General features: G+C 47.9%; 1 protein-coding gene across 4 annotated transcripts in view; it reads left to right on the forward strand.

Annotated features, from left to right (window-relative positions):
* Positions 1–371: 371 nt before the first annotated feature.
* The window catches only part of SAMD4A (sterile alpha motif domain containing 4A), a 101,175-nt gene continuing 74,625 nt past the window's right edge, over positions 372–26,921 (forward strand). The window contains exons 1-2 of one of the 4 annotated variants that reach the window (XM_061355849.1): positions 372–434; positions 967–1,569. In XM_061355849.1, coding sequence (XP_061211833.1) covers positions 1,374–1,569 — 196 coding nt within the window. In that variant the 5' untranslated portion in view covers positions 372–434; positions 967–1,373. The remainder of the gene's footprint in view (positions 435–966; positions 1,570–26,921) is intronic. The other 3 variants (XM_061355858.1, XM_061355835.1, XM_061355843.1) reach the window with 3 other exon arrangements.

Genomic DNA, 26,921 nt, shown 5'->3' on the forward strand with positions numbered 1-26,921 from the left:
TACCCCGCGCTCCACTAGATGGTGGCTTTCTCCAGCGGGAAATCCGCCGCCGCCCGGCCCGGGGCCGACGGAAGGGGCCGGGGCTCCCCCCGCCCCGCCCCGTCCCGCCCGCCGGGTCCCCCAGCACCGGAGGGGGGGGTTGGTTGTACCCTATTGCGAGGGGTTCGCAACCGGGGGGTGGCGGGGTGGGTGCGCTGGGGAACCGGAGCTCGCGGCCCCCCCCGACCCGCCCCCATGACGTCACCGCTATGCAAATGAGCGGCATGTGGGGAGCGGGGGCTCTCGCGCCGCCGGGCTCAGTCTCTCGCCGCGGAGTTGCCGCTGCTGCCTGCGCCCGGCGCGTCCCCTTCCCCCCCTCCCCTCTCCCCGCCATGGCTCGGCCCCCCCCGGCGCCGCGCCGCCCCCCCCCGCGCCCCGGGGCCCCGACGAGCCAGGTGAGTGTCTGGGGGAAGGGGGGGACGGCGGACGGGAGGGCTCATTCCTCCCCACCCCCTCCTTTTGGCTGTGCTTTGCTGCAGTGGGGACACCCCCGGTGCTGGAGGCTTCGGAAGGGTTGCTTGTGTGTGCCCGCCCAAGTCGGGGTGCTGGATGCATGGGGGTTGCTTGTTTCCCTCCCCATGCGGGGCCGTGTGCGTGGGGGGGGGTGCTGCTGGATGTGTTTGTTCTCTCTCCTCCCCCCCCCCGGTGGTGCTGGGATGTTTTAGGGGGGCTCCTTCCCGCCTGCCTGGGTGCTGTGGGAGGGGGATTCCCTCTCTCCGCAGGGGTGCTGGGTGCATGGGGGGGTTGCTTATGCCCTGTGGGGTGCCCGCCCCCCCCCAAACCGAGCTGGGAGTGTCAGAGATCTGTTCCGTTGAGGAGGAGGGGGAAGGAGGCAGTGGGGGGGGGGGCTGCGGTGCCAGGGCCGAGGGCCAGCCTTCCTCCTCCTTCTCCTGCTGTGCCCCCCTGACGCCCCGTTCTCTGTTTCAGGTGTGAGGCCCCCGCCGCCTAGCCAGGGCAGCCCTGACCCTGCCGCTGGGGGTTTCCTATTTTTTTTTTGCCTTTTTTTTCTTTTTTTTGCCTTTTTTTTTTTTTTGGCCGCCCTCTCCCTCCCTCCCTCCCGTGTCGCCATCAGGGAATCCAGCACCGCACCGAAGCCAGAAGAGAGGGAGCAAAACCCAACCCAGGCCGAAAGCTGCGTCCAAAACAAAACCCACCCTTTTGATTGCCGAGGAGATCCGTTGGTTTTGGTGTATTTTTTCTCCTAATTTCGATTATTGTTATTTTTCAACCCTGACCCGGCGCGGAGGGGAGGAAGCGGCGTCGGGGCGGGCAGGCTCTCCCGGTTATTTATTCTGTGCCCCCGCAGAGGTGTCTCCTCCGGCCGCCGGCTCACCATGATGTTTCGAGACCAGGTCGGCGTGTTGGCCGGCTGGTTCAAGGGCTGGAACGAGTGCGAGCAGACTGTTGCGCTGCTCTCGCTGCTGAAACGCGTTAGTCGGACCCAAGCTCGCTTCCTCCAGCTCTGCCTGGAGCACTCCCTGGCAGACTGCACCGAGCTCCACATCCTCGAAGGGGAGGCCAACAACCCCGGTGAGTGTTATTTGCTGCAGCTCCTTCTTAGACGGTGCTCTCACGCAGGCAAGATTAAATACAAAACCACAGAAAACCCACCCGAGGGAAGAGGTCGGGAGCCAGGGCTCCCCAGCCTGATTGCGTTTGCAGCTCCTCTCATTACATTTTTGTTTTCCAAGCGGCTGATGGCTGATTTCAGTTTGTTTTTTCACAGCAAACTACTCCAGTCTATGGCGTGGTGTAACTACGGTAGCATGAATGATTGGAGGGGGTTTTTATCTTCCCTCTCCCTCCCTTCCCCTCCCCCCCTTCCTCCTTCCATGCAGTTTCCTGTGAAATAAGTAAGTCAGGTCACGTAGAGTCTGGATTTTCTAGGCTTCTTTTGGACAACGTGGCTTGCTTTGCGTTCTGCACCATGCAGAAGCAGCCTATCACTACCTTAGGCAAACTGTTATTTTCTAAAGGTTTGGGCAGCTGGGTTATACCATTTTTGTTTAATTTTATTTTTTTAAGTGTAGCAATTCCTATTTCATCATTCAGACCCTGTTTAGACGCATTTTTTTCCCTGCGGCTCTGAATACCCCCTTGTGTTTCAGTGGAGCGCTAAGAAAATGCGAGTAGCCTGCTCTGTTACTGAACTGAGTGCAGTGCATTACAGAGGACGTGCGTGGCTACGAAAGTGTATTTCGGGTTTATTTATACCCCATTACAAGTGACTCAACTCCGAAGAAGTAATTGGAGTTGGAACAGGATGAAAACGGCACGAGGGATGTGCGAATGGCGCTGCGTGCTAACGCGTTTGTTTATGGGTGTGTGTGCACTGCAAACATGTATGTTCCCAAGTGTGTGTGCGCAGATGTACGTGGGGATGCGAGTTGCTTTAGGCAGAGTTTCTGAAATGCTGAAATGAAAGTAGGGAAGGCAGAATCTGCCTAGAAGTGCATAGTTCTGTTTCCCCAACCCCTCCAAACAAAACAGCAGCAAAAGAAGGCGCAGCAACTCTCCGTCCCCGTTGAAAAGCATCCCTTTTGTTTAAAACCCCGGGGGGTGGGGGAGATATGCTGGGAGTTCTCCCTTTTGGGGCTGTGTGTGTGGAAGCAGTGCCAGGGAGCATTTTGCGACAGGGGGGCTATCTTGTGGGTTTGGAAATCTCGCGGGCTGTCGGCGGCCGGATCCCGAGCGAAGCCCTGGATCCTGAACAGAGCCCCTGGTGTGGATGGGGCGGGAGGAATGCAGGGTCCTTCTCCAGCTGCTCCCTATTAGAGCTCTGAGCCGGCAGGATTTGGCAGCTGCCTTGTGCTGCCATTTGATGACAAGGTCCAGCGCAGTGCCGTGTTCCACTGAGGACAGATTTAAGTCCTTCTGCAGGAAACCAAGCTGGGGGCTGCTCCGGCGCGAAGGGATCGAGGCTGGAATTGGCCGTTCCCTTATATAGCTCACAGGAATGAGAAGGAGGAATGCTGCCGAGTGTGTTAGGGCGCAATACTGCTGGTTTTATAAACAGCTGAAGGGCCAAACCTCATCCATTTGGGTGGGGAGGCCCCGGGGCGGGGGGGGTTTGAGCAGGGAGGGAGCATGCTCTCTAAACTCAGCTGCTCTGGGATAGATGTGCAGCTTCCTATTGCTGGCTTTAGCACAGGGTTGCTGCAATTACTGCTGCAAGTCAGTGTGAGCAGCCCATTTCAAATTTGGTGTTTTTTTATCAGTATTGTGATTTCTCATTCACGTTGTGGTTTTGGCAGTAGCTGTGTCCCCTAGTCATTAGAGGGGTGATTTACCTGCTGACTGCAGAAAAGATTAATTACGAAGGGAAACAGTGTCTTGAAGCCTTCCCAAATACAAAGTCAGATATGGCTGCCTGTGTAGTGGCATTCAGTCCGTATAAGCCAGGGTGGAAACCAAGGGTTGGGCTCTTTCCATCTCCACTCATGCGAGCAATCCCTGCTTGCTCCTGTAATCCCACTGACCTTACTTGGCACAAGGATTTCTCCTGCAAGCAAAGCTCGGCACCCAGCCTTCTGCCTGTCCCTTAATGCTTTTGCAGAGCTGCCTGCACTTCACCTGATAATTCGTCCAAAAATGAGCTGTTCCTCGAGGGCGTTTGTAACTCTGATAGCAAAACCTGGGTCTGTTGGGTTGCTCTTTTTCACCAGACACCCCTCTGTGTGGCTTTCCCATGAGATGGACATACCTATGCATCCCGCAGAGAAGGACGTGCTTTTCTGAGCTGGGCAGCTCTGTTTGCAGTGGAGGGAAAGGTAGCTGAGATTTGCAACCAAGAACTCTTAGAAAAACTGCTTTTGTCTCCAGTGTTAACACTTCCTTCTTGTTAAAACCACCTGTATTTCTGAAATCGCTTCTGTTTGGCACTCATTTTGCAGCCTGGCATTTTTTGCTTGCCTGGCAGTGGAATCACACCAAGTTGTTCTGAAAAGCAGAGGCATAATCTAACCTTGTGTTACTCTTCACTGTTGTTATCCTGTTATTTGTGTAACTGATTTGGACTCGATTCCCTCCCAGGCTGGGGGCTGAGGTGGCTTGTGTTACATTTTCCTGCAGTTTGCTGACTTGGAAACGGTGGCTCCCTGCTTGAAGGTACCCCACCAGTGTCCTTGTAGATGCTGGGGATGCAACAATGGTGGTGTGTGAGGGACTGTGGGGTGACAGCGTTGTGCAGCCTAAATGGGATGTAGGAGCTGGCTGTAAGACATGAGGTTTTCACCTTCAGTGGAGGAATGGGTGAAATGTTCTGTCTGGCAGGGGGTGTCTCTGTGATTTAAGCAACACCAGTCTGAATGCTACATGCTGGTCTGATTTGCTAAAGGAAGTGTCCAAATTGACTTAACAGTGGGTTAGGTGAGTTGTTTTATATGTGCAGGTCCTGGTGCTTGCCCCAGCAAGGTTGGGGCTTTGGGAAGACTTGAATGTATCACAAGTTCGCAGCCATTAGAAGGAGGGAGCAGCCCTACTGTGTTCCTTGGTGGATGGGCACCATCCTTGGCAGTATCATTACCAACAAATGGGGTCAAGAAGGGGCCCAAAAGGAACATGAAATCCCCACTGGCTGATGGAGCTGGGCTCATGAGCTGTTAGGTGTGTGTGGACCAGGCATGGAGGAAAAACTGAGCAAAGGTGCCCAGCTAGTTCTTGCCTGGTAGACTCCACATGAGAGGTCTGCTATATGGCAGATGAGGTGGGGAACACATCAAGGAAGAAAAATAACTCTTTTTAGCAGTTAATTGACATGGAGAAGCAAGTATATTTATTTTGAAAGAGTTCCATCTAGTTTTTTTCCAACTGTGATGTTATTTTTGATAATGATAGCCCTCCTAGTTAGCATTGAAAACCCAGTGTGGTTCTGCTGTGAGCCCTCGGAAAGCCCTGAGGACCCTCCTGCTTCTGTGGTACTTTGGGTACCTGCTTAAGCATGGAGGGGTGGATATAACCACATTGCCCTCCGCAGATGAGAGGCATCTTGCAGAAATCTACACTGGTGTCTCGGAGCACACTGGAGATTTGGTGGCTACATACAGTGTGTGGAGCTGTGCAGATGGCTGTGAGGCCACCTGCAGTCTGTAGTGCACTTAAAGGTGTTGCTTGATTATAAAGGTAAAATAGAAGTGAGAAGCAACCATGGGAGGAAATACGTATATGTTTTTTCATTAGCTGAGGTGTACAGCTTGTAGTTATTCTATGTGGCAGCTATGAGTAGCCTCACAGAGCTTTAATGGTTTAACTGGTGAAGAATGTGAGTTGCTGCTAGTTCAATTTGAGCACGAATGGCTTGGGCTGCCATGGATGGAGAAGAATATTGAAACCATATTATCCCTGCACAGAAATAGAAGTTTCAGGTATTACATAGTGCTATTTAAAAGCCTGCTATAACTTCCTTCCTTCCTTCCAGCCTGGCCTCGCTGGGCAGCTTCGGTCCCAGCTGCTTGGAGCTGTCAGGACGTGGTGACCTTCTCCAAGCCACCACTAAAGGTCAGGCAGGAGCGTAATGCGCCCTGTGGTAGGAGCAGAGCCTGTGCTGCTCCTGCGCCTGCTGGCTGGGGCTGAGGCACCGAGGGGCACCAGGTATGGACACCCCGCAGGGTACAGACCCTATGAGGAGACATGGGGCTGCTGTATCCATGAACTGTGGTCCATAGGCTCTTGGCGTTGAGTGCAGGATGTGCTTCTGATCTCATCTGCTTGGGCATCCCCTCTCTGATCGCCAGAGGTGTGACTGGAGATGTTTTTCTGGAATAGTCCCACATCCAGACCCACCAGTCCTGGCTTGGGAGCTGCCATGGCTTCCTCACTCCTGTGGTCTCTGCTGGCTAACAGAGGTGCCTGAAGTCTCCTGTGGGTCCTCTGGGCATCCAGACACCCACCTGCACTGATAGTAGCAGAGTGACAGCTTTAAGCTCCTGGTCTTGAAGCTTTCTTTGCCCTGTGCACAGGACATTAACCACTTCACATGTTAAGGCCAAAATCTTTATTTTGTTGCAGCAGGCTGTCAAGTTCCACAATGAGAACATCAAAATGACCTGGGTTTCCTGTCCTGGGAAGGACTGGCCGGAGGAAGAGGCAAGGGTTGTAGAGAGCTGTAATGTCTTTAATTAGACCAAGTGATGCAGCTGGAAAAATGGCCAAGCACGAAGATGCACCAGCTCAAAGGAGGGCTTGTGTGGTTGTGGTTTCTTTTTTTTTTTTCCCTTAACTGTACCAGCTGGTCTATTAAAAGGTATTACATGTTCCTCACTTCTTGTATCCTTGGGTCATTGTGGCTCCAGCCTTATGACAGCAGATGCCACCCTGGTTGCAGATAGTCTCTCAGCTCATTGGGAAGCTGCTACCCCTTCACCATGCAGTGACCCTCACTGATGGAAAAGTCATCCCACTGCCCAGTTTGAAAGTGGTTCCCAGTTTTTTCTTTGTTTTTCTTGGCTTGCTGGTGCAATGCAGTGCTGAGCTGTAGCATAAGTGCCCCTGAGCTGTGCAGGAGCTGGGCTATCCTGTGGCAGGGACTGGAGGGACCAGTAGGTATACTAGGAGGAGGATGGTGTGATAAGGAGCTAATCCCTCTGCTCAGTGAGAGCAGCAATAGGAAGTCCTGAGTGCAAAGCTGGATGTTGGCATCATGTGGTCCTTTTCCACACTTGTCCCTGCCTGAAGAGGGGTGTGAGCAGCCCTCCCAGCTCTGCACATTAAAAATCGTGAGCCGGGACTCTTAAATGAAGAGATAGGCTGAGCTGTTGGACACTGGTTTCTTCTAATCTGCATGTGTTTGCTAGAGCTGCTGCCATGCATCTTGCCCAGGTTTTGTTTGCAAACCTGAGGGCAAAAAGCTATTTGTGCTGTGCACTTTGGAGAGCAGCAAGGGGACAGATGTAGCGGTACAGAGCAGTGTTAGCCAGGGGCTTTGAGCAAGGCTACACACCCAGTATTATCATGCACTCCAAAGATAGTTTTGTTTGTAAAGATGCTTTTCAGAGTAGCGGTGGGAAGCACTGCAGGCCAGTGTTTGGCTCTCACTTGCCCTGGCTGGAGGCAGGCCTGTGGCGCAGCATGAAGAAGGCTCCCCTTCACTCTTCCCATGCTGCTGGAAACCTAGAAGAGACGCCTCTGGGCTTGTGCTTAACTCTTCTGTATCTTCTCCTGTTTGCTTAGAAATGCCTTCCCTCATGGTTCCTGGCACGTGGCCCTCACAGTCGGAGGAGGAGGGAGAAGCTCTCCGTGGCTCGCTCCCAAAGCACCAGCAGTACGAACAGTGAGGTCTCTCCCATGGGGCAGAGCTAAAAGGGCTGGGTCATGAGGTGGTTGGTCTGGTTCTTCCCAAAGGGCATAGCTTTCTGGGGGAAACTGGTTTTAGGTAGCAGTGCTTAAAACAGGATGGAGGGAGGAAAAGGTTAACTAATGAGAGCAGTGTGGTTTGTTGCCTGGAGCATTGTATGGTGCAGGCGGGTCTGCCCATGGGTGGGCTGCTTTCTCCCAGGGAGTTTTGCATGCTTTGTAGTGTCCTTTTAACCATTTTGTCATACAATGCAGGGCTCAGTGAGGGGCCTGATGCCAGGGTTAATTTCCCCATTGACTACAGTTGGGAAAAATCCCACTGGTGTCCATGTAAAAGATCATTTGATGCGTTGTCAGACCTGAGCAGGAGTTCTCTGCCTGGACCAGCTGTTGTCCCCACAAGAGTAAGTATAGGGAGGTTGTATGTGAAGGGGAGGAACCACATGGGGCATTGTTGCCAATGTGTGGCAGTCATCAACCTGCCAAGGTACAGATTGATGGGAGAGGTCAACATTAGCTTTAGATCAGGAGCTGAATAAGAACCAACTGTAGAGCATCAAGTAGAATAATCTAGTTTGCAAATACACTTGCCTCAAATCAGATTAATTGGATGAAGGGGGAAAGTGCTCTGCTAGCAGCTTTGGCTGTTGCCAGTGCATGATCATCTGCACAGTTATTTCCTTTGGTGTGCTGGACCTCAGCATCTGAACGAAGCTGTATGCCTGACTTGCCACTTAGATTTTACGTGTTTGCATTTGGGTCGGTTGCTTTTAAAACAATGGATGCTATGGTCAGCCAAAATTTCCTTGAAGCAGTTAGTGAAGGTTTCCTTGGAGTAGATCAGCCGCCCATCTTCTACAGTTTCCTGAGCTTTGGCCTTTCTTTTTCTCATCTTCCATTAGAAAACACCTTTGCTTTCATGGGCCGCAAATGAAATAACTTTTTACCAAGCTGGGAGTTATGTTTGTGGTCAGCGTAACTGAAATAGTAATTAGTGTGAACACTTGCTTTATTTTAAGATGTATTCGTCAGTGCTTTAGATCTCCAGCTTCGTGCTTGTGTCTAATGTTACTGCAGATAACTGTTTGGAGAAAGGGCACCCCTTGCACTACCGCTGCATCCAAACCCCAGGGGTCATTGCTGACAGCTCCTCAGGGTTGGATTGATCAGATGGAAGAGCTGATGTATTACAGTGGCTGCTGGGCTGTGTTTTGGGTTTACTACCTGATCACTCCAGTCTTCTCCCCACTTCTTGCATGGTGCCAAGTGAGTGTTGGAGCCCATGGTAAAGCATAAGTCATCATGTCATAAGTCATCAACCCTTTCTATCTGCAGAAACGCGGGAGTGGGCCTTGACACAAAGGATTTCAGCTGGGATGAGCCATTACATGAATTGTGTGCATGTGCCCTTTGCGTTTTCTATTTTCACTGAACAAACAAGGCCATTACTATTTTACTAACTCTTGGTTATGCAGGAGCTGTTAAGCCTCTAAAAGAGGCTGCAAGCCCTCATACAGAGGATGCATGGATTTGCATGCTAACCCCTTTTCTCTTAAAAAACAGTGTGCTTATCTTTGCAGTCCTCTGGTCCTAAGACGGAGACCCAGAGATTTGCAGAGGTCACTGCTGAGTGTGAGTTTGGCAATGGCAAACAGTGAAACTGGTGGCTTTCCATTTGGCCCCTGTAGTCACAAATAAAGGGGAGCGAGCAGATCCATTCCTGACTTTCTGCCTGTGCACTGCTTCGTCTTCTGCAGCAGATGTGTTAAATGGAAGGTCAGGATCTCATCAAAACAAGGTTGGGATTGTTTCCCTGTTGGAGAAGGTGATGCTGGCTTTTCTTTGGAAGGGACTTTACGGGCAGAGGGAGTTGCATTTTTGGCACATGGGGATTCCAAGCCGGGTTTCTTTTCTCAGAGCAGAGAGCTGAGGTTGGTTTCACCCACTGTGTGATGGCCATGCAATTCAGTCTGCTCTGATTCTGAGTAAAGAGCAGAAAATGAGCCTGATCGGTGTGGGAGGACCAGTTCTGGAGGCAGCAACACCATTTACTTTGTACGTGGTAGGTGTTTCCTGTGTGTGACCAGGGCTTGGGCTTTTGCTAGCCTTTCTGTGCAGGAGGCAAGCCCATCTGTTTAAGCAAGAGGGGATGCAAGTGAAGGATTTATCAGCATTGATGCCTGATTCACAGCTTGCAGTTTTATTTGTGTGTTTGCATGCGGTAGCTCCATGGCATGGTATGGTTGTATCAAAGATTTTGGTGAAGGTGTCAGAGTTACAGCATGGTTTTTATGATCTGGCTCTATGCTTGCAGAGCTGTGAAAGTGTGCAGTACAGCACCTTCTTCAGCGCTCCTGTCTGGCATAACCAAAGACTCTGCTTGCTGGTAAAGTCTATAGACTTCTTATCTCCGAGTGGAAAACACGGTGATAACCATGTTTTTTTCTACTCTTAATAGAAGCTGTTGCCCTTTTCAGAGCTCTAATGCAGACAACTTTCTTCTAATATATAAAAATAAGCCATGGGGCAGAAAAAGACTTTCTTCTGTTCGCAGTACCACGCTTCAAGAAACTCATGGTTGGTTTTGTGTCGTGTGGGACTTTCTGTTATGGGAGATACAGATGGATGGTGCTGGTGTTTCTGTTGCACCAAGGACTGAGCCAGCTTGTGCCACAATCCCAGCAAGTCTTCCCTGATGCTTGCAGGAGCTGGACATGGCCCAGTATGTTGAGCTATAATGCCTGAAGATACTATTTTACTTAAAGTAACGTTAATATTGTGTCATCTGCAGGATTCAGTAGCTTTGCCCTGCTCTTTGCTTTTGAGCAAGGCAACCCTGGAGTGGAAGCACAGGGCGCTTTAAAAAGCTTTTTCTCTGTTACTGATCCTTGCAAGTAATTAGTTCCAGATTTCTCTTTTCCTTTTCTTGCTCTCCTTTCTTTTGATAGAACTTGCTTCAGACAAACCACAAACCTGCCTTACTCTTAGCTACTTATTTCTCCTGCTCTTTTCCTACACTTTTGCCTGGTGAGGGTATGGGCATGAGCTTTAATTGTTGTTATAGTTCAGTGGATGAATAAAACAGTGTTTGACCAGGTTTAGGTTGAAATGTTTTAAAACTCTTTCCATTCCACTGCATTTGTTTTTCTTGTTATCTATGTTTAAAAAAAAACCCAAAAAACAAACCACCAACCCCTGAACCTCACAGGTCAGTTCTTAATTCTCAGGCGCTCAGGTTTTTCCCATTGTCCCCTTCCTTCTGCCCTCTCTTTGTAATGAGAAGTGAAGAAGGAAGAAAATCAGGAGACAAATGTAGAGGAAAAAACCCTCAACTTTTGTTGTGGAGAAACTTGGCTGCTCTGACATTTGCAGGCAGAACATAGTGTTTCTGCAGCAGCTGTGGTCTATACTCGCACATTTCCCTGGTTTTCATAGTTTTCCTGTCAGGATAGTCCCTTTGTTTCTCATGCGGCATACCTCAGTGTGATTTTTCTGCCTTTTTTCCCTGTCTGTTCCCCGGTGTGTTCAAATTGCTCATGGGCTCAGCTTGGTTCTGGTAGCTTGTATTTCTTTTAAATCTTACAGTTCCAAAGTGGATTATTAAAAAAACAAAACACAACCAACAAAGTCCTCAGGCTGTTTTCCTCCAGATAATGCGAATGTAGATGAAAGGTAGAGTTAAAACTACCTGAGTGACCTTTTGAGATAAGAATTGTTACTGACTCCTGGAATAATGTTAAACTGATAAGAGTTCTTTCAAAAAGAGGAGAGGGGAAAAACCCAAACCCTTCAGTAACCATAACAACTTACTCAGCAACGCAGAGGCAGCACACAGCTCTTTCCTGATGCTGGTGCTGGGGTCTCAGGGATGGCCCCATGGGGATCCCATCCACCAGCCAGCCCCTCGGGGTTCCTGGGAAGCCTCTCTGGAGCTGCCGGTTGGTGCTGTGAGAGGGATGCCTGAGGTTATTTGGCTGCTCCTGTTGCTGTCATCCCTCTGATTTTCATCATCTGTAGGGATTTTTAGCCAGAGGGTTGTGCTGGGGCTCAATGCTGTGCTGGTGAGTCTGGTGCTTTGGGTTTGGGTGTGATGGGAGGGATGGGTGCAAGGAGTGAAGGTGCTAGGCACAGGGAGGGTGCTTCTGGGAGTGAAATGAGGATGCTTTTGATCAACCTTACTTAAGAAATGAGGAACAGGACAAAGAAGGCTCTTCCTTACCATTTCTGTGATGGCACAGCACAGCTCTTGGAGCTCTCTGGGGAGCTGGGTCCTATCTCTGTGCCCTGGCAGAAGTGCCAGCTTCTGTTTCAGGTTATAACAGAGTCAGGAGTCTGCTGTGAACATATGTATACTCAAAGTCTTCCTTTGCCCAGCTGAGCCCTGCTTGGCATGTTTGCACGTGCTGTTCCTGGGGATGCTGTCAATGTAAAGCAAAATTCATGCTTTTGCCATGGACTTGGTTACCTCCTTTTATCAGAGGTTGCCACTTAGAGCTGAAGAAAACTCAATGTGAGCTATCAGTGTGTTTGGTTTTTTTGCTACCATCTTCCTCCCCCATCACTTTGCATTTGTATAACCTGCGTGTGTCCCCCTTTCATGGAACGTGTGTGCCCATGCTCATGTCTTGCAGGTTGGGTGAGCCTAAAGGTAATCAAGAAGCAGCAGCTTGGAAAGCACAGAGACCCAGGAGGTCTGAAAGGAGAGGGATAGACTTGATAAACCAAAAAATACTCTAAATGTCTTAGAATTGGGTCTAGGGAAAAATGTTTATTTGAATACATACAAGTAGAAAGAGGCAAGGGTGTGCAGCAGAGTGTGTTCAGGAAATCAATTACTTAAACTTGCTCGGATAAAAGAGTCATTGAGGCAGCATGAATTCTTTTAACAATAGCTTTTAGCACTTTGTAAAGGTGTCTTCTTGGACTGTGTGTGCTAACCTTTCATAACATTGTTCTGAAGCAGTCAGTTGGATGCTGAATGCTTTCTGTAGCTGATGTCAAATCTCGGTCAGGCAAGAGAGCGTTTATAAATAAAGGTGTCTACCTTGTATTCAGGCATACGTGTATAATAGCTGCTGTAATTCAGCTGTCCAGCTTGGCTACCTGGCTTTTATACGTTACTGACGAGAGATTCCACTGAGAATGAGTTATTTAGAGGGATGTGGTCTCTGTACTGATAAGTATAGCAAGTGTCTATCCCTGAGACAGGTGACTGGTGTTGCCTCCCTTCCACTGATGTCCCGGGTTTATGTTTCACACAAAGCAAATGGTGCATTAATCAAACCCATGTGTTGCAGTTATAGTGGCAGGACTCTGCATTAATTTTCTGCAAGCTGCACTTGGATCTTTCATTTGTCATATTTTTTTGTTTTCTCCCCACTTTTTTTTTATGGGAGCAGGTAAACACTCTCAGATCTCTCTGGACAAGCGACAGCAGCTGGAGGGTACTGGTTTCTCTATGGAGTGGAGGAATTTCATCAGAAGAGCTATTGTTTGACTGTGTTCTCAGCATTTTGGCAACTGTTCTTTTGATTAACGCTACAGAAAGGGAAGGGTGCTCTTTGCTGGCTCTGAAATAATTGCAACAATGTGGGCAGATGCTTTTGCATTGTTATAAGTTGATACTGGTTGGTAGTGGGGAAGTGTGGTGTGGGATTAAGCAATGAAGAAGCCCAAATGCTTTAAATCCCTCATAAAGACAAACTGGATGCGAGCACTGATGTTCAGTTGTTTTCTGTTTTCAACATAGAAGTAGTTCATGTTTTCTCCCCCTACCCTGAGCACTCAATACTCTCGGTGTGTAATACCTGGGGATTCTGCCACACAAGATGCACAGAACCCAGTCTGTGTTGCAGCCCAGCCCTTCTGAGGCTTTGGGCTTCCCATGCCCAGACTTAGATATGGCAGGTGGGGAAGGAAACCCTCCTCTAGCTCTGAAATGTGTCTGGGCTACCTGTGTGCAGGGCCCTTTTAGTATGTATTTATCCCTGCATTTATTTACTCCTGTCCTGCAGCTTGAGTCTTCACAGAGCTGTTTACATTGCTGTATATCCACGTGAGGTGTTCTCCAGCCCTTTCACTGCTTGCACCCCCTGCAGAAAACACCTCAGCAGGATGTGCCTTCTCTGTGGTGACTTTTGTTTGCTTATTTTCTTTTATTTTAAAAAAAGAAAAAAAAGGGAGGTTGCTAAAGCTTTTCCCAGGAGACAGCACTTCTGAATGACTTCTTGCATTCCTGGGCTCTTGTCCCCATCCTGCGTGGGAAAGCAGCGCTGTCCTTGTGCGCAGCTGATGCTCACATGCTGGATCCTTTTCAGTCTTCCTCAGCATGGTTCAGGCTTGGAACCCTGTGCCTGAATTGCAATGTAAGAGTTCCACCTTGAGGGTGGAACAAAGAGGGATATAGTCTGCTGCTTGATGAAACACCTTGCTGAAGCTAATGATGCTTTTAGCTGGGTTTAATTCCAGTGGATGAGTCTGGCTTACTGGTGAAACAGACGAAAAATACCCAACTTCTTGAGAGTTTGAATATAATTATTCTGACTTTATCCTGCTGAATTTGGCCTTTTAGCACTGGTGGAAAATGGGAACAACCTCTCTGATCCTGCTAGGACCATTAAATCTGGCAGCAGTCTCCTCAATCTGGAGAAAACACTTTGTGATACTGAATCTCTGTTTTCTGTGAAGGCAAATCAAGGTAGTCTTGAGTTAACAAATAGATGGTGTTGGCAAAAGCTGTTGGGGAGTAGGGGAGGCAGTGTAGGATGGTGTGGCTCCAGAGAGGCAGAGCTCCTTGCTGCAAACTTGCCTGGCTGCAAAAGCTTGGCACATGCACCTTTCTTCCCTGGGAGCATGGCTGTTGGATGGTCCAGGGTTGGTAGAAATAGGGATGATGTGCAGATGTTGAGCCCTGGATGCAGAGCTGCAGCTGTATCTCATCCTGTGGTCCCACTGGCTGGGATTTGCTTCTCATGGTCCTGTTGCTGCTGGTGAAAGCCCAGGATTGTGACTCTGAGCAGTGCTCACCTTACCTGGGGCTTTCCAGAGGTGATCGGTGGTTCACAATGGATTTTATTTTTTGAGTGGGTGTGAGCTTTCATATGAGGGTGGCAGTGCCCGGCTTACCAGGGTGATGAAATCTGCTGATGGTGGGTAGCAAAGAACCTGCATAATGGGTTAGGAGGTGGCTTGAGAGAGCCAGACCAGTGTAAGTCCAGAGGGCTGAGTAATTCCCATGCACCAAGGGACAATGTGAAGTCACTGTGGACAAGCAGTTGCATGGTAGCCTGGGATCTTGCCTGTTCATGCTCTGCAAGCATGAGCAAGTGCAAGGACATGTTGCCCATACGCAACCTGGCGTGATCCCATGCAGGGAACCAGGAGGGGAAACAGGAGCCTATGAGCTGTGGCTGTGGGGTGATGAAGCTCTTCATTTACCACGCAGCACCTTCTTCCTCTACCAGTGCCTGCAGAGCTGAATTCAGCTTCCAGCTCCAGTAGTTGCCAGCTCTACAAAACATAATCAAGTTGGTTTTGGTGTTTTGTTTTTTTCCCCATCTGGTGTGCATATTTTGGTTCAGTTTACCTGTACAATTACACTTTGCTTTATTATACACAGAGATTAAAAATGTGTCTGGCAGAGAGGCCTGAAAACTAGTAATCTGGCTGTTAAGAAGCATGCGATGTTTTAGGATTTCCTTCCTAGGTGTAACATAAGCAAATGCAATTCTTTGTGGCTGAAGTTCTCATAGGGAGAGCTCGTTAAATCTAGTGTGATTGTTCAAGTAAATGAGAAATGAATTAATTTAAAATGCAAGGCTAAATCCTACCACATCAAAGCAGTAGTCATGATTTAAGAGCTTGATTTTGGTTTGTTTTGTTGGCTTTTGTTTTGGTTGGTTTTTTGTATGAATCTGGAGCAATAAGGTTGCTTTACCTTTCAAAGGATTTAACAAGTCGCTCTAATTTTCTTTTAGTGTTGCAGCCTTCAAAATAATGCAAGGTCAAACTGAGCATAACTAATTCCTGTTTGAAAGCAGAGGGTAGCCTGTTTCTCAATAGGCTTACAATTAGTGCAGCAGTACTCCTGCCTTCAAGAGGGATGTAGCAGGAAATGAGGCTGCTGGAATCTCAGTAAATAAAAATGTGCTGGGGATGGTTGTGTCTTTTCTTTGTATGAAAAGAGGTTACCCTATAAAACCCAAGGTTTAATTTAATTTTGTTTGCTTTTGTGTGTGCTTTTTGCCTGAGAGGGACACATGGCAAGAGGACAGGATGTGGCAAAGGTGCCATTGCATCCTTTGGGATGGGCGAACCCCTCTGAGGGTCTGTCTTTTGAGTCCTCATCATGTGTTTGACATGGTCCTAAGGATGCCAAGAGCTTTTCTTCCAGGGTCTGAGTTGATCTGATGCTGCTTCGTCAGCCCTGCTGTTCTGTCCCAGCTGGGCACTGGGTTTTCAGGGGCCATCACCTAGCTATTTTGCTAACTCTGTTTATTGCACCATTAAGGCTTCCTGTTGTGAATACTAGCTTCACCATCTTCATGTCAACAAAACCCCGTGTCTGTTTTCACATAGCTCTTGATGTGTTACCCGTTCTGGCGTCCTGTATGATAAGAAGCCAAAGCATCATCCTGCTTTTCCTGCAGCAAGCCCCACAGCGTGTGTGTGGCCAAAACGTATCTTGCTTTAGTCAGGTCATCTCTGGGAATCCTGCAGCCTGTCCTGGCTGTGATGCTTCTCTGATTAATGGTGGAAATAGCAAATAACTGTTGTCCTGTCACCTTACTGTTTCAGGTGATTCCCAGGGTCCTCCACTGTCATCATTAGAAAACGGTTTCACAACTTGTCCCTTGCTGCACCTATTAATTTTGCTTTCAAAATCTGGACTGCTGCCACAACCATGTGTATCCCTTTCTGCTGTACATCGTGGTCTCCTGCTGCTGGAGATGGCAGGGAGCCTGGTGACACTGTAAGCACAGGCAGAGAAAGGGGAGCTCCCATGCCCTGGCTCCTATTTATCTTTTCTTCCCTTGTCTAGAGACACTGTTTTCAAGATGTAGAGATTGCTGGTGGTCACAGTGTTTGCTGCCATGTGTCCACAGGAGATGATGAAGGCACATCCCATTTCCCAGCAAGGGCTGCCCCAGTGCAACTGGGATGCAGGTGCTGGTCCCTAGATTGCTCTGATCTCCCTTGTGGGATGTAGCCAGCAAATTCCCGTTCCCTTGGTGCCAGCTGGAGAACTGCCAACAGCACCAGACTTCCTGGGCATCACCTTGCCACTGGCAGAGCCGTGGCCAAATAAAAAGCATTTTACTTTCTCCATGTCCTACCTGCCACCCAGCTGCCCAGCCTTAGGAAGGGAGATGGGGCTGTGGGCATCGCTCGAGCCGTGCTTCAGTCTGTTTTTATCACCCGTAAAATGTCTGCACACTATGGTTTGCAAATGCAGTCAGCTCTGCCAGAAGCCATCGACGACTTGGGGGGTTTTCTTGTTAACTCCTTATGTGCCCCTGGCTGCTATAATTTGGCCCGTTGTAGGAATACCAGTGTGTGCTCTGTGTTTGTGTGCTTTTTAGTTATTTATTATTTTTCAGCAAAGAGCATATGTTGCAGCTCCTGGGAGGCAGGAAAGCAGTGTTAACTTCTCATCTCTGTCGCTGCTAATTTAAGGGGTGAGAAAGTGGCCTGGGTCTGTTTTTAAAGAGCTGGGCACGTACTGATAGTACCAGTGTCGGTACTGAATAACTTGATAAACTGAAGAATGCAGCAGTATCTAAAATTAAATCTGTTCTTAATTGCTGGGTTATAAATGGCAAAGTTTTCTCCAAATTGAGTTAATTTTTTATTTTTCATTTGCCAACATGAGACTCAGCAGCACAAACCCCACAGTTAGCATTAATACAATAAGGTGCTTCCAAAAGGTGTGTTTGGCAGTTGTGGCACACAATACCATCTAACAAACCATAAGCTGTGTCAAAATACTGTTAAGGTGGTAATTAGAACTTCTAAAAATATGTAGAATAGATGAGTACATTCCAAATTGTGACTTTTCAATGAAGCTCTTTCATAAAAAACATTGTTTCTTGCCAAAACAAATTCAAAGGCATTTTTGTAATTTCTGTTGGGGGAAGGAGGAGTGTTTATCCAGCCTTCCATGTTGGCTGGGCTGCTTGACTTTTATTTAGGGGCAAAAAAAAGAAAGAAAGGCAGTGCAAAATAGAGGTATTTTTGTCTGAGCGTGCATTAAGAAGTCTTGCTCTTGTCTTCTCCAGAGTGATGTTATGCCTTGGGGGTGCAAGGCTCTTTAGCATCATAACTGAAATCTAGTAGTGATGGGATCTCCTCACGCATTGTGTTTGGGGCAAACGTAGGATCCAGAGTGGTTCCTCACAGCACAAGGGTTCCGGAGGTCCTGCCACCATCGGTGGCAAAGCTCCCCTTGCCTCTGGTGGCTCCTGGAGGATGACCCCCCTGTGGGTGCTCAGAGTGGGGATTGGGTTCCCTGCTTGTTTTGCTGAGCATCTCTGCAGCATCCAACCAGTGCACAGAGCAGCACTGCTTGAGGAATTTATAGTTCTTCCTTCTGACTTCTAATTTTGGATGTGTTTTTGACAGCTTTTACCTGCTGAGTCACCATTCATTCTCTTGCACAGGAGATTCTCCTGCCATAGCAATTTTCTGAGCAGGTCTGAGCAACCATCATTAAAAAATAAATCCTGTCAAGGAAGTATTCCCCCCCCTTTTCTTTTTTTTCTTTTTTTCCATATCACCAACTGCTTTTCCTCTGCATGTTTGCTTTCTTACACAAAATGGCTAGTTTATAGATGTGATGCCTTTGCGTTGCTAAGGATGGCTTTATGATTTATCATGTCCTGCCACAGCGTACTGCAGCTGTAAGGTGAAAGCAGATAACAGTGTGACTTTTGAAGATGACTCCGTCTGATTCTGCATCAAGTTCTCTGGTTTTCCTAAGATGGATTTTTTCAGTGGTGAACCACAACTTGAGCACAAACTGTTTGATTCTCGTAGCTGTGCTTAATACATAGCTCCCCATCTGCAGCAAGTCTCTGTGGCTGTTATCTCTGGTGGATGGTAAGGGAGGGTTGGTGTTTCCAAAGGTAACCCTGATAATTCAGGCTGGCTATTTTCCCCACTTACCAGGTTCAGATGGCAGGAGCATTTACAGCTAGTTTTGCCATGTCACTTAGTGCTTTATCTGTAAGGCTTGCAGAATGCCTGAAAACGACCTCTCTGAAAACAACTTGGAAAGACTTTGGATTCATGCAATGTTGTTCATTCAAGATATTGAAGCAGTTGTTTTTCTGTTGCTTCAAGTGCTTTCTGGCCTCAAAAAGCATCTCATATTTATTTGCTTTGCTTTATTAGCTGTGGCTTTGTGCGTTGGGTGGTAAGTGTCAAGAATATTGTTAGCTCCTTCCTATTTCTATATTCTAACTGACTGGAGCCTGTGTTGGTGCTGCAGATGAAGGGGAATGCTTTATGGCATGCATGGCTGTTCTGCCTGGGTGGTGTATTCTTTATTTTGTGGATGCTCCCACCTTCTTTCTTTCCAGGGAATACCTTGCAGAAATTAAGTATTCAGTCTATAAATTCCAGTCTATATGTTAATGCGTCTATATATTAATTCTCCAGGTGGTTGCATTCCATTGTAATACAGCTGCTAGTGGGATGATAATCTTAGCAAAGGTCTATTTTAGCTTTCCCTTGGTCGTACAGCCTGCTGTCATCCCGCAGGGCAAATCCTCCCCCAAGGAAGAGGAAGGGAGACTATTTAAGGAGGAACAATTTGGGAGGGAGCAACTGCAGCTGAAACCGAAGCCAGGTTTGGGAGGAGGCTGGAATTGGAGCTATTTCAGGAGACAGCTTGCCTGGCTATGTTAGTCTTGGGCACAGAGATGTCTGTCCACCTCCTTTGTGTCTGATGATCAGCACTGGTTTTGACATGAGCAGTTTAATGCGTGACTGTTCCTTGACACGCTTGCATGGGGAGACGGAAGTGTAGCATGCCATGGCTGGTGCAGGTGCCTTGCTCAGGTCCTTGGTGGTTGCGGGGTGTCTGGTAGGTTTTGTGGCATCCTTCAGGACTATGCTTGTGTGCAGGTACATCTTGCCTGCAGTGCGGATGTTAAACATCGCATGTGTTTTGTTGTGTGCCTGCTGCTTCTGTAAGGGTTCTTTTATGTTGTCCTGTCTTCTGAGAGGCTCAGATCACAGGCAGCCTCTTGTCCAAACGGGAGTATAATCCTGCTGGCAAACATACACCTTGTTTTCCTTCCTCTGATTTCTTCTAGTGAGTGGCCCATCTTTTCTGTAACTAAGCTTCTAAATGCCCTGGGGATATGCTGAATTGATCGGCCAGTAAATCTTTGGCTCAGATTCAGCAGGGCAGCTCGGGTCCCCGCAGGAGTGGGGGTTAATCTGAAACCCATGGGATATGTTCTTCAATCCCGGATGCGATGCTCTAACCCTTACCCCTGCAGTTTGTCTTGATGACACAGAAGACGACAAGATTTGTACTTCTGCTGTTTTTAAATCTTGAATGAGTAATTCAGTAATGAATAGCTATCAGTTCATTGCTTTCATGTGAAGGAGAAATCCTATCCTTTTAAAGCCTTTATCTAAAAATTGGATAGTGAGCTAATTTCTAATCTTGTGCAACTAACCAGTACTTGAACATAAGGCTTCCCTTTATCATTGCTGTCTCTTTTGTTATAGCAGTCTTCAGCATATGGTTTTTGGAGAATGTAACATCTAGCTCAGAGACATGGTGACACACTCTTAGTCCTCCCTGCCTGTGTAAGTCTAAAAATGGGCTCCCCTCCCCCTTTGTTTTTTAAGTTTCCAGGATGCTTGTGAGTACTTAGTGCTAGAAAGGAGAACAAAAGGCCCACCAACAGGTTTTGCAAAAGAAGGTTTCTAAAAATGCCTAGTCTTTCAGCGAGGAGAGCAAGTGTGCCTTGGCTGTGACACACAAACTGTTGACATGTTTTGCTATATTTGCTGAGTTTTTTCAGTTATTTTCTTTTTTTTTCTTTTTTTTTTTTAAACATTTGGAAAAACCTTGTAAAACTGGGGGATGTATGGATGCATGCAGTGGTTTTCCCTGTTTTCTCACCCCTGCTATTTCTCACCATGCTCTCCTTAAGCCAGCCAGCTTGCCAGCATGGCCCATCTGGGGGGTCCTAAGTCTTCTCCTTGGTGTCTGCAGTAGTCCTTGTGCACCAAACCTGGGCACAAGCTTCTTCTGTCCTACATCTTTCTGCTTGTTTAAGGTAGAGATTTTGTAAATAGGGTTTTCCTTTCCCACCCTATCAGCTTACAGGGACTTGAGGGCAAGTGGCTGATCATATCCTGCATCCCAGGGAGAGTCCATGGCTGCTGAGGAGGGAGCAGGGATGCTGCAGCCCCTTTCTTTAAATGCTTTTGGCAGGGTCAAAGCACTGAAATCACAGTAGAGATGTGTTTGGGTGAAAAGGGGCTTTGGTGGCAAAAAGGGATGTGATTACAGGAAAAAAACATCAGGGCTATGGGATGGGACTGGATAGTTGGGTCTTGTGAGGAATATAGGAATGATTCGTGTCAGCAACTTAGGAGTCCTTGTCATCATTGTACTTTGGGTGGAATCGAAAATCATTGAAATCATTGTATCGTGTAGAATGTATAAGAATGATCAGATTATGATAGGTGTTCCTGTCAATACAATGATGAAAGAGAAGAAGAAACAAAGGAATAATCCTTCCTAATGAAAAGCTTTGTTACTTTAAGGGGTACTTTGTTTAACTACTTGAATGTCTGGGAGCTTTGCTAATTACAGGGGTACTTTGTTTATCTGCTTGAATGCCTTAAGGGGGTTAGGTAATCAAGAGATACATCCTGTTACAGGATGAGGTGAAACTTGTGTATTGAATAAGTAACTATATAAGAAATGGAATTTAGGGGGCTAAGATGGTGGTTAAGCTTGTGACAGACATCCCCCGTTAATGTATTGCCAAGGAATTCAATAACTTCTTAAGAAGTTTCTTCACCCAAAGACCCCAGCAACAGGAGGAGAGCAATGAAAAGGAACCACGTCGATATTCAGGTGAAGGAGACTACAGGATTGGTTGAAACCCAAGACCGAGGAGTATAAGAGACTGTACCCCAGAAATCTCGGCGTGCGTCTTGGGTGGAGCAGAGACTCCCCAGTGCACCCAGCACTGCTTGCTTATTGCCTCTCAATATTAATCAATTGCAATTAAAAATTAATTAAATCAGATCATGGCCAAGCCGGAATTTTTATAACAGTCTGGAGCTGTTGCAGTACTTGTCTCTCTCTCCAAAGGATTTTGGTTTCCTCATATATCAAATAGAGGGTGAATTGGGCTGGGCAGTATTTAGCTGTTTTTAACAATCAGTTTTTTTACAGTTACTGTTCATCCCTCTTCTCAGATGTCCCGTTGGCTAGTGATGTGTGGTAAAGAGGAGCAAGAAGAAGAGGAAATCCTACTCAGGATAAAGAAAAGTGATTTGTGTCTAGTGTTGGAGTCGGGCAGCGAAGCATGAGAAGGGCTCGCACAGGATTCATTGTGACTGCATGTTTTTCAGCTTCAGCTGTTTTCCTGTCGAAGTAGAAGCCACACAAATACTTTGGGTTTTATTATTGCCATGATACAGGAAAAAAATTCTGTCTGAAGAGCTGTAGTTTCTCAGGTAGTTTGGAGGGATAAGCGGGCCTTTTGACCCAAGCAGAAGCTGCAGGGGCTCTCAGTAACTGAAGGTGATGATTGTGTGCTATGGTATATCTGAACCTTGCTCAAAACATGCTTCACTTTTCTTTTTTCCAGGGGGTTTACATGCAGCACTCATTTCATACATAGAGTGTGTTGGTTTGTGTGCAGGCCAAGAGCCGATTCCCGCAGAAGACTCCCTGTTGGCATCCCAGGAGGGGCAAGATGAAGGCATGCCAATGCAGCAGGTTGCAGAGGGGGCATGCAGCACCCTGAGCTAAGGGATCCATGTGCAGACTTCACTCTTCCCTCCTCTTCCTCCACAGTGGGCTCCTCTCTGGCTCTGGTGTCCTTTGGAGATCCTCCAGGAGAGCATCGGCTTGGGGAGACCTCATGCAGCCAGTGGGGATGGCTGGATTCCAGAATCCATCCCTGGGGGTATTTAAAAGACATGTAGATGTAGTGCCTAGGGACATGGTTTAGTGGTGGACTTGGCAGTGTTAGGCTTACGGTTGGACTCAGTTATCTTAATGGTCTTTTCCAACTTAAACAATTCAATGATTCCACTCTGGGAGGGAGATGGATGGGAACTCCATGTGTGTTAGAATGAGGAGGTGCCTACCCACCCAGGCTTGCTGCATGGATGGGAGCAAGGGGATCCTATGGCTCCAGGGAGGATCTTTCATTGCATCCTAAGTACCAAGGGATGACTGTGAGCGTCATGTCCCTAATCCAGACCTCTTAAAGCTGCTGCTGCACTGCTCTTGGTAGGTAAATGGGAAAGGTTTGGATGAAGGCAATGTGTGGTGGGTGTCCAAGCTGCTTCCCCCATACAAGACCACAAGATAAGCCGAAGGGAAAGGGAAGTGTGGGGATGTATTCCCTCCCCTGGCACACACATAACCCAAAGGCTTGGCGGCTGTTTGAAAGCTGCTCTCTGGTGACTGGAGCTGCTCTGCTCCTTCTCCTCCCACTGGGTTCACCGACCTCCCCAGCTCAATTTTGTATTTCCATCTCACCTGTGACATTCCTGCTCCTGCTTCTGAGTCAAGTCATTGGAAGTTAGGGGCTTTGGGGGAGCTTTTGACGTTGGGGGAAGAGAAGCAGCAGCGAGACTGGCTGTTGTGGGGTCTTGAGGTCTGTGCACCCGCATCCCTGCATCCCCAGTGTATGACCTCATCCTGTAATTGTGTTTGGACTATAAAATTGTGCTCTTTTCTGGCTTGAAAAGTCATGTTGGCAGGGACTTGCAGAGCACACAAGCATGCAGCTCCTGCATCTGCAGGCATGGGTTGAAGGCAGAGTGTCAGCATCTGTCTTAATGCTTGACCTTTTATGTGCTCTCTGTTACAAACATACTTTTCTTGTATGAAGAATACGTAAAGGTCTGTAGACTTTAGCCCCTGTTTGTTTATTGAGCCTCTCCTCTTTCTGTAAGAGGAAGATAATCTACCTGGCAAGGGCACCGGGAAGCTAGATTAATTCACGCTGAGGTCTTCAGATAGAAAATGCTGCAGTAAGCACAAAGCGTGGGTGTAGACACAGTGCTGTATAGCACTTGGATGGTGCCTGTTAACGTACACATAGAAGTGTGCTGGTATCTTTCAGCATGGCTTTAAAAATTGCCTGTGCCTTTGAAAGTATAAATACTGGTGGAATAATCAGCCCAGTGGTGACTTCCAGGTTCCAAAGCGAAGCCTTCTCTTTCCCTTCCTTCTGTACCCACATCCTCATCGCTCATTACAGGTCCCCACTCAGGACGTGCACTTGCAAAGCTCTTTCATTTTTCCTTATCTGACAGTCACTGAGGATTGCAGCTCTTCATCAGAGGTCTGAATCCCCTCCTGTCATCATGTAGTGAGGTTTAAATGGAAGTTTCTTTGAGTAGGAAAAAATAAGGCTCCACCTGAATTTATTGAGTTGTTTGGGTTTTTTTTTTTTTGGTGAGAAATAGCCTGGAATGCTCCTTGCTAGAAACAAGAGCTGAGGTGTATGAGCTGAGTATAATAATTTATTTGCAGTAATTACAGTAATTTAAGCACACTATGGAGGCTGCAGTAGCTTTGTGATCCTTCATGCAGGTGAAGGGGGGGAGATGGAGATAGGGGTTTCTGTGTTGGGGTGTGCCTGGATGTGGCCATGCACATCTTGGTCAAAAAATATGAGATGCTCCCCACCATCACCACTCCCAATTCATCCAGCATGCAAGTAGCACTGCTTTGCCTCATCACTGTGCAGGTGATGGATAAAGGGGAAATTGCACTGCAGACCCCTCTGCTGCCTTTGCACTGAGATTTCCTTGCATAAGGCTTGGTGCAGCTTCTCGGCAGGGATGGGAGCTTACTTCTGCAGGAATAGAACTCTCCTTAACAGAGGATCTTTGAAAAGAAATGTTTTTGGTCTGGAAAATACTTTCAGATCCTCAGATCCTCCAGCCAGAAGGGAGCATGCTGATCCTCCGGTCTGGCCAGACAATTGCGCTCTGTCATTCGTGCAGCCGAGCTCCTGGTTTTGGGTGAGCTGGGTTTTATTTCGGCACTTTCCGTCAGCTCAGTGAAATGGGGTCAGCTCTTCCCCGACGCTCTCTCCAGTGGATGATGTGCTCCTCTGGCAGGAAATCCTCTTTCCAGTGCCTAACCTTGCTGATGGTACATGTCAGCAGCACATAAGGCTTTTATCAGGAGATGAAAGCAGATGCTCAGCATTAGGGGAGTAGGATTTCTGCATGTTTGGCTCCTGCCATCCTTTCTCCCACTGTGGGAAGGGACAGTGGTGGGTAGCAGCATCCCTCCTCCCTTGGTTACCTGTTTCCAGTGGGTCCCACCTGCATCATGAGGGGCAAATAAATAAATAAATGCAGCCGGGGGTATCCCGGCTTGGAGCCAATCAAACACACCAGTTGCTCAGACTTCAGCCTGAGCCAACAGGTTTTCTTCTGCCAGGAAGAGCCAGGTTGAGCGATAAAGGCCCCCTTGTTAATGCACATTGCCTTAAGCTGTGTTTCCACAGCTTTCTGTCTGTTTACTGAGAGTATTCAGACATGTAATTCCACCGGATCTGGCTGCTTACAGAGAAGGCTGGATTATTTGTGTTTCATAAATAAGGCCAGAAAATGCAAGGTCCAGAGCACTGAAAGCCAGCTCTGCATCACTCCTGATGGGGTTTCTTTTTTGGTCTCATTTTGTCCTTTTATTTTTATATATTTTCTTTTTTTTTTTTAGGATAGCCCCCTTGCCTCTGGCCCTCGTATGCCCCAATATCCGTGTTCTTTCCCAAAACTTAGAGAAACTGTGCAAGCCATCCATGTTGCCATAGATTTCTGCCCCCTTTGCAGCCCTTCTGACTTTTTGCCCCATGTGCTTTGAGCCCCATTGGCTTCAGGACATGGCTGAGCAGACCTCACTGCCGGCAGGAGGAACAGCACAGAGCTGCTTTTTAGCATCAGGTCCTGCTGCCTTAAACCGCTCATGGCTCTGCAGCCAGCTCATGCTCCTCTGGAAGGAGAGTCTTTTATATAGGTTCCCTGCTCACCTGGAGGATTCTTTTTCTGGTTTAATCTTGCTAGTGATTCCTTTTTCTGTATAGTAAAACCTTATTTCAGGAGGGGCCAAGATGATGTGTAATGAGACCTGGGTGCCTTTGAAGAAGGGAGGAGGTGGTCCTAATGCATATCCTGCCAAAACCGTTCCTGGTGTGGCTTGGATGTTGGTAGATCTGCTCTTGTTTCTGTAAGCTTTTCTGTTCCCCACCACCTTTTCCAAACTGTTCTGTTCATCCTCCTGGCCATAAAACCAGGGGAAAGGCTGTTTTACACCACCACCTCTATGAGCTGAGAGCTCTGCATCCATCTGCCCCCATGGGGCACAGCATCCCTCCCTCATTACCAGTAGAACCCACGGGAAAAGCAGCTCTGTAAAGGTAAATGAGCAGTTTGGTTAATTAGAGCTCTCTGAACTTTTTCCAGCTTGGATGCCTGAGGAAGCAGGTTCTGGCTTGTGTCCTTGGGCTGGGCACCTGGACCACAGATCTAGGGCTCATGCCCAGACCCTGTAGTGATGGTTAGGCTCTGGGGGGGCAGGCAGAACACCAGGTTTCTAATTATAGTTAGTGGTCCAGCCTGTCCTTAAAGCACCTTGTAAGAATTATTAAAGTAGAAGTGGTGCTGATACAAATGCAGCCATATGTTCATCTAAACAGGGAGTTATCAATTCAATTAGCAGAAGTGTTAGGAGGAACATCTGTGAAGGAGTAAGAGAGATTTCCCCTACCACCAGCACAGCAAGTCCTATTCTTGTTGGACCATTGCTGGGTCTCCAGAGCTGAACCAGACTCCTCCTGTTGAGACTGTCTCACTGAGGTGCTGCTGCCTGCTTCAAAAGGAAGCAAAAATATCATACAAATCAGTGGTTTTGCTGTCTGTCCTGCTGCTCGGGTGGCTTGCAGGGCAACCAGCGTGCACAGCAGTAGCATGGCCAGGCAAGCTTCGGTTTTCCTAAGTTGGAAAGAATTGCGTTGGATAAACTTTGTAAAGTCTGGATTCCTGTCCCTTTGGAGCCAGTGAACAGATGCCTGTTGTTCTATGGAGCTGTGGATGCAAGCCTGAGAGTTTTCCTTTGGTTGTATCATACAGGGTTAGCAGCTGAGGATGCCGCAGGTATGTGAGAAGCGCTGTGCTGGGGTTAGTTACCTGCTCTGTAGTCTGTGCCACTGGGACCCTCAGTGCTGAAACTGGGGAGGTTAAAGGGTAGCCTGTGTGTGCATCATCAGACTCCGTACCTGTAGAGTTAGCTATATCCCTTAGCCTGAAACCTGCATGGTGCCACATCATCAGCCTGATAGGGCCTTTTGGCTGGGAACATG

The sequence above is a fragment of the Neopsephotus bourkii genome, unplaced genomic scaffold (assembly GCF_033783945.1).
Source record: "Neopsephotus bourkii isolate Nb327-2 ecotype Australia unplaced genomic scaffold, CSIRO-AGI_Nbou_v1 NB_95, whole genome shotgun sequence".
NCBI classification, from domain to species: Eukaryota; Metazoa; Chordata; class Aves; order Psittaciformes; family Psittacidae; genus Neopsephotus; species Neopsephotus bourkii.